The sequence below is a fragment of the Papilio machaon genome, chromosome 10 (genome assembly GCF_912999745.1).
Source record: "Papilio machaon chromosome 10, ilPapMach1.1, whole genome shotgun sequence".
Classification (NCBI taxonomy): Eukaryota; Metazoa; Arthropoda; class Insecta; order Lepidoptera; family Papilionidae; genus Papilio; species Papilio machaon.
The window spans coordinates 8377208-8385390 of record NC_059995.1 but is presented as its reverse complement, the minus strand read 5'-3'; the positions used below and the strand labels follow the sequence as shown (position 1 = coordinate 8385390).

Sequence of the window (8183 nt, the reverse complement as noted above, 5' to 3'; positions counted from 1 at the left end):
TTTTACGAAATTTGCACCTACAAATACCTTCTTCAAGAATATTCTCTATTCATTGATTCGAAGACAATAATCGATCTGAACCCATTTGCAATGATATAAATCGATAAATTTTTAGTAACATGTCGTAAAAGGGATAGAAAAATCTGGTCTATCGTTTATATGCGATTCAAATTCGTTCGATAGTTTTCGAGATTTATCTGACACGAACTGGATACAATATTTTATATTTACTGACTCATTTCTTAGTGCCAAACTATTTAGGTTTGAATATTGTTAGTATTAATACGACTATCTCCACTGACAACACATTTCATAAGACTAAATGTTTTGAAAACTTTAAGCTCCTCAGTAATCTTTCACTAAGTATTTTATTATAATAAAGGTCTGAGTCAAAACTAAAAAGTCGAGTTTAACATTTATCAATCTCTTGAAAAATTTAATTAACTCAACTTTTTCTTTCTTCTTTCGAAAATTCTTTCAGACGCCTTTTAAGTAAAATTGCGTTCTAATAAATCTTTTTTTCGAAAAAAAAGCTTATAATGTCAACATTGAGTAATTATTTTATTGTAGCATAAATTAATTGGCCGTTAAAAGACTGCTCAGTTTAGGTCTTAGCGCAACTTTCGTATTTTATTCAAAAGGGATTATATTTTTTTCTTTAAAACTTAACAGAATATTTAACCTTTAAATACTTTTATTAGAGAAAGGCTGGTTCAGTTGCTATTTTTTCGTACATATTTCATATATCCTTATTCGTATAAGTTGCTATAAACATAATTAATATTAAATTGATGGTAAAACATCTACTTATATTTATACAGAGCTAAAATGTGACACTAAAAAAATTGTTTTAAAACAAAGAAATGACAACATGGTAGTGTTACATAAATGTGGGACCTCATTTGTTTTAATGGGGTCGCTACATAAAGGGTCAGGCATCGACAGTAACAAAGGTGCATTATAAATTATGTATAATATATTGTTCAATAGTTGCAAGAATTGTTTTTATTTCGCAAATGGCTAGCTAATCCAATATGCCAGTCTTATTAAAAACAATGGATAAGCTTTATGAATTAAAAATATATATCAACCGTTTCATTAAAGGTCAGCCTCAGGACTTCATAATGCTAAAGAGCACTTTTTCCGTTTGAATAATTTTACAAAATGGCTTTAATTAACAGAGTTACTAATTAATAGAAGTTTCCATTTGACATTGATCCCCAAAATGGATCTTACTAAGCACGTTTTTACAAATTTTAAATTTAAAAAATTATAATGTAACATTAAAATAATAATGCCCATATGTTAATAATACCAGGAACTTTCGCAACAAATAAACACAGGTTTAATCACAACATCCGATGTTAAGTTATCATAAACCTTACACTGGAAGTTACCTGTATAAGTTAAGTTAGAAACTTACACGAAATACATCTACGGTATGTTAGTTAATAAGTAACTTATGTAAGTTAACTAATGTCTTAAATATTTCAAAGAATATATATTACAAATAACTGTTATAGTACTTACGAGGTAATATAAGTATTTAAACATTAACCAATAGAGATAGGCAGAGATACGAATTTCCATTTAACCAACTCTTTTAGTGTTAATGTTATTAAACGTTTCCAAATTATTTATTTATTTCCTACACTACATTTGAAGTACTTGCAAAAATGTTGTAAAGGTTCCACCGAGATTTGAACTCGGATCGCTGGATTCAGAGTCCAGAGTGCTAACAGTTACACCATGGAACCCTTTGCTCGTAGATAAAAATATTAGCTTTAGTCTCCGCACCGAAACACTGTTATTTTTTAAAATTGAGAGTGAGATTGGAGTCATTTCAATTCAGGTAGTTAGTAGGAAGAATAAAAACATCACATCTGGATGAAAATAATAAATAAAATCTACTCTAACCTATAGGAAAGACTTAAGTAACACGGTTTCAGTCTAAAACGTAATTTAACATTTAATTAACAATAAAGATTCATCGTTCAGTAATGCAAATGGCCACTAAGCTATTATATTTAAGTTTAAAAAAAATATTAAAAAAAAGTCAGTACAATCTGATTACTATGAAGAAAGTTTCGTTAAACTAATCGAACGTTATTTTAACTTTTAAGTTAAATCTTTATTTGTATATCTACGATCGTAGACAACTATAGTCTCGTAGACAATCGTAGACAATTGTAGAGTATCGTAGACAAGTGGTAGACGACGGATAACCTCATTGTTATTGTGAAAGTTTGCTCATAATGTTTCATCAAAGATAATTTGTTGTTCAAAAGATAAACAATGTTCAATTGTTCTTATAACTCTAATAGTTTTATTAAATGACAAATTCAATTTATTCTCCAAGTTCTTAGAAAAGTGTGTGTTTTAATCGACTTCAAAAAGAAGGAGGTTATCAATTTGACTGTTTTTTTTTTTGTGTGTGTTACCGCGATGCTCCGCCTCTGGTGCTTCGATTTTGATAAAAAATAATTTAATTGAAAGATAGCGCTTGCAAGTATGTCCCTTTATTTTTTTTATAATAGTTACAAACGATTAAAAATGGTATCTTTTATTTTTTGAAAATATTTTGACTAATGACAGTAAGGATTTTAAAGTACCTTTTAGGTAACGATTTCTAAATTACATAACATTTGTTTCCAGTTCTTTGACATTTCTAAGCGTTGTATTGTTATTTAACAGTATTTCAGGTAGAGAACCAAGTTTCAGATTACATCGAGTCTTGTTCCGCTTTCGTAACAGAAATGTGATTATTTTGGAGCAAAGTTAATTAATTAGTGATGAGGGAACGATTGACCTTGTGTTGACCTCGAACCTCCTAACGCAATATATCTCACTGACGAACTCGAACTTGCTGATGCAACACGTGTAAGTAGGGCTGTCAATATTTCTGAAGAAAAATTTTAAAAATTGAGACAGATTAAATGCCAACTCATGATAGTAATTATAAAATGAAATTTTCCTAATTTATTAATGTACTTTACTTTTAAGCAAAACTCCTTAGCGTAAATTTCTAATACTAATTTAGTTTAGAGAGTTAAGGGTCTGTATCTTTCCGTACGGTTGTTTTATCTTGCAATATTTATAGCCACAGGAAAAAATGACTAGTTTACAGTTAAATAAAGGGTTAGAATAGATTATTATGTTGCAGCAGCCCTAACCAGCATCAATCTACTGCACTAAAAGCATGATTATAAGAGTGCTGGCATTTTCATTGTACAAAGTGACATGTCTTACTGCTCTGTACACTCACTCTGTGTAATTGTTACTGTAGCGGACTGAAAGACAGTATGACATTTTTATTTAGGATCATAATAATGTTATTTTGGACTGCATACAATTTTATATTATTATGTACAGAGAAAAACAAACAATAAACAATTACGCAGTATCACAAGCTTCTACCAATCGGCGACTTCGATTTATACTGAATTGAAATATTTGAGTTATCTTTTAGTTAAGTTCACAAACATGTTGGCTTTGATTTCTGAGTACTAAATGTGTTCATTATGAGCTTATTTTTTAATTAATATAAAAGGGTCCACTGTTTAACGGTTAGCACTCTGGGCTCTGAATCCAACGATTCGAGTTCAAATCTCGGTGGAACCTTAACATACAAATATCTTGATTTTATCTATTGCTTGAAAAATTTCTAGTAATATAAGGTAAAAGCTCTTTTTTACTAGCTGTCGCCCGCGACTCCGTACGCGCGGCTATGTAATTTAATAAGTAGCCTATGTGTTCTTCCAGACTATGTTAGAACATAGATGTAGACATCTGTGCCAAATTTCATCAAGATCCATTGAGCCGTTCCGGTGATACCTTCAAACATCCATCCATCTAAACATTCGCATTTATAATATTTGTAAGATAGATTTAGATATTACTCTCTTTGTTTTAATTTTACGCAGATTTAAACTTATTTACGACTTATTAGTCCAATTAACTTAAAAAGCGATGTTAAATCAAATATAAACATTGTTTACGAACGATTCTCTCCCTGTTTATATAATGAACTTATCATTATATAAACAGGGAGAGAATCTTCAAAAAGTGGGCGTGGGGAGATATTTAAAGAAAGCAATCTTTTAGGAGGAAAAAAAGATACATGTAAAGGGAATAAGAATTTTTCCACATGACTGAGCTAACAAAATTACTGAAAAATAGCTGTAATAATATACGAGAAATCAAACATTAAAATACCAATGTATAAAGCAACAAGTTAACATAAGTTTAAATATTTTCACGTCTAAAAATACATTACTTTTACTATATAACTTTAAATACAAGTATTTGTTGACGACATCTATCGAGACTTCAAAGAAATAGACGTAACAATATTATTAATACTAGCTGTCGCCCGCGACTCCGTCCGCGCGCAGTTAAAAAAAAAATGAAAAATAGATGTTAGACCTACTGAATATGCTCACAAAATTTCATGAGAATCGGTCAAGCCGTTTCGGAGGAGTACGGGAACGAAAACTGTGACACGAGAATTTTATATATTAGATTATCATAGTTGTGTGAGAGGTCATAACTTAAGTAATCCAATGCAGCGGCGTGCATGTCTCTAATTGTTGAGAATTGACGTCGGCACTGCGCTGAACGTGACAACTCAACGGCGACAATATTATTACAACTTGACTCTCAAAGGTAATTTAGAAGTCAGACGTGTTTTGTCAGTTCAGTATTCGAGTGCAGAGTTTGTAGTCCATATAAATTTGATTGTCTAGTTCTGATACGATAGGACGATAAAGTTTTTAGTTCGTTCTATTGTGATGTTCATCTCAAATGGCTGTACAATGGAGTGTACAGAGTTATTATAAAGGGATTTTGTAAATTAATTTGTTAGTGGCTAATAATTTTCCTTATATCTAAACTCAATTTTTGTTGTCTGCAATATATTTTCAGTACAAAGTTAATTTTGCTATAAAAAATTATTAGGCGTTCACTAAATATAATAATAACTATAATAACTCATGATAAAGCGTTTAAGTAAATAAAACTTTATGTATTTTCCAAGTAATAGAAAAACCTATTTTTTTTGTGATACTATAGATCCATCTATAATATTAAATGCTAATATAGTTTATGAAAAAACAACATAATAATAAATAGTAGTAAAAATAGTTCCGTTCAACGTTTTCATTCCTTTTTCAACACACATGTGATATATAAAGTTAGTTCAATCCAATGTCGTTCCAACATACCGTTAGTTATCTCAATTTTTATGCCTCGAGCTGTAAAATTAACTTTCCTGTGAAAAAACACGAATTCGTTTAACTTTGGAACAGAACATTTTCATAAATCTATTTTTAATTCTTTTTGAATACGAAATATATATTATTATTACCACCGGGTCAAAAAACTTTTGTGTTTTGAATATTTCGTTTTTCTAAACATCATTACAATATAAAATATTTATTCCATAAACACATGCGTAATTAAAACGTAACAAAACGATCAAAAAGTTTTAACGTTAAATATCCGTAAAAAGATAAATTGCTTCCACGCGATAAACAAACTTTTATAAATAATATTTGCATTTAATTTAAAGCGAATTAACGTCTCTTTGTAACAAAATATTGAAACTTTTTCCTATTACAATCTATTTTTATCTTGTTTTCTACTAAGTTTAAATACGTGTTAGGGAGTTTTATTATTGTTTGTTATGAATTTTACTTTTGCTAGTATGTCTTTGGTCTGAATCACTTATGTGTGAATATAAAAAAAAAACTATTTAAAAACAACAAGATTACCATTCACCATACCGATGCCACTCTACGAAATCATATGACAACTTACGTTAAGAGCACTCTCGTGAGTAAGCAAAGAAGCAAATTAAAGGTTTATAGAAGTTTTAAGGTATAAAGAAGGTTTCTATTATTGATTCGAAAATAGGTTATTCGTATAAGAGAATATTGTTAATTATAACACAAACCACTAAGCAATATGTATTCGAATGACTTAGAGTACCACTTAAAGGGATCCATTAAATTAAGCATCATTTACGTGTTAGCACATTCCCTTTGACGTGACGATAAATTGTTCCATTAATATTTAACAACTCAGATGGATAATAAACCATATAAGTTGTTAAACATCACTTTATAACATAACAAATAAACAACAACATAATATAAAAGGAGAGAAATAAATACTGATTGTTGCAAAGGAAGAGAAAAGAATTAAGAGAAGGTCACTATACATAGAATCTAATCATTAAAGAACATCAAAATAAACACAAGAAATAATAAATAAAAAACAAATTTATTCCTAAAATATTTACAGGACAACTTTTTATAACGAATAATGCTTTAAGTTGTGCAATACATCTTTATAAACTAATAATCTCAGGATACTTTTATCTTACACGGGAAAACTCTTTTTCAAATTGTACGCTTCTATTTCAATATCTTGGGAGCTCAGATTTGTGAGTCGCCAGCCACCCAGTGGGTACACTCTACTACTAAATACCACATCTCCAATACCACAGAACAACTCAATAGAACTCGAGTCGAGGAAAATTCTCCATGAAGTTTCATTGTTGGCATCCCACTCCACCTGTCGCACGTCTTCAGCCCCTCGGGACACTGCCACCTTCCCCACTAATGGATCCCAACTGAGCACAACATGACCGCCGCCATCCCTTCCTTCCAGTTTCATTTCCACTATCTCATCAAAATTAGCTTCAATATTAATTTCAACAGCCTGCTCAAAGTCGACCTCCTCATTAAACTCCAAAACATTAAAAATCGGAACACCTTGTCTAATCTCTACCATTTCATCCACGGGTTTCATAATTATTTTATTATTGACTAGTTTTAATTCTCTTACAATAGTCATCATACCAGCCCATCCGTCGACATCCTCAGGGTGGGGTACCTCCCACATACTGAACCAGGATATCAGATATCTCTTTCCATCGACTTCAGTCGTTTGAGCGGCGTAAAAATCGTGACCAAAATCGATTTCCTGAAACGGAACTTCCTGGACGAATTCGAACGTTTCGTAATTAAAGCTACCGATGATGTATCCATTTTGATGAGTGTTCTTGTACCGATCTCCTTGAGGTGCTATTCCTTGTGGTGACATAAGAAGGATAAACTTTCCATCCAATTCGAAGAAATCAGGGCACTCCCACATGTAACCCATGTCTCCTTGCGATTCCGCTAAAACTGTTAATAATTCCCAATCTTTCAAATCTGTCGATCTGTACAGCAGCACTCTTCCCCTGAGGTCAGTCGTCTTGCTGCCGAGGATGACGTACCAATGGTCGCCGTGCCTCCAAACTTTTGGATCGCGGAAGTCAGGTGAACCGTTAGGAGCCGACGGCAGAACGGGATTGCCACCGTATTTGTAAAAATTAACTCCGTCGTCACTATATGCCAAGTACTGCGTTTCATTGTAGAAGGGTTCCCTGTCGGAGACGATGTGAGCGGTGTACATAAGCACCATTGTGTCACCGTCCTGCACCGCGCTGCCGGAGAAGCACTGCTCTTCATCAGGCAGCAGCGCCGTCGGTAGCTGTCGCCAGTGGACCAGATCCGGGCTCGTCACGTGGCCCCAGTGCATCGGTCCCCATACGCTGTCGTACGGGTAGAATTGATAGAACAGATGGTACTCTCCATTGTAATACGAGAATCCATTAGGATCGTTCATCCATCCGACGGGTGGTGCAACATGGTAATGAGGTCTCCATCTTTGATTTATGTTGGGTATTTTATTTTCAATATATCGTTCCAATTCGGCCTTGGCTTCGTCATCCTGGCGGAGAGACTTAGCGACTGCGCTCGCCGCCAAGCAGATCAGAATCAAATTCCGTGACAGAGTCATTGTGATAGTCTTTGTGTATGGAGGGGACCGTCCGTGAACCTCGTTTTATACGAACTTCCTTGCAAATCTTTATCGCGTCAGATAACATTATCTTCTCGAGTGTTTTGTTTGACGTCCACTTGACTCACTCTTGTATTTTCTAGTGTACATCGCATTTTACATGCTGCTTATTCAGGGGGTATTCGATAATGTTACGTAAAACTGTATGAAGTAAATGTTAAATAATTTTAAAATATAGGCCTGAGATTTTGATACACTGCTTGTGTTTATCCAATAGAGGTGTTCTCATCGTTTAAATAATTGGGGGGAATTCATTATCCGTCGCTCCCCGTTAC

The 8183-nt window shown here is 32.9% G+C and overlaps 1 protein-coding gene and 1 non-coding gene across 2 annotated transcripts; both read right to left on the bottom strand.

The window, feature by feature from the left end:
• Positions 1-1685: 1685 nt before the first annotated feature.
• On the bottom strand, positions 1686-1757 carry Trnaq-cug. The gene has a single exon. It is a non-coding gene; the product is annotated as a tRNA-Gln (tRNA).
• A 4506-nt stretch (positions 1758-6263) lies between these two features.
• On the bottom strand, positions 6264-7963 carry LOC106721389 (sucrose-6-phosphate hydrolase). Its single transcript, XM_014516311.2, has one exon. It carries the CDS (start codon positions 7846-7848, stop codon positions 6382-6384), a length of 1467 nt encoding a protein of 488 aa, XP_014371797.2. The 5' UTR covers positions 7849-7963; the 3' UTR covers positions 6264-6381.
• Between the last annotated feature and the right edge of the window lie 220 nt (positions 7964-8183).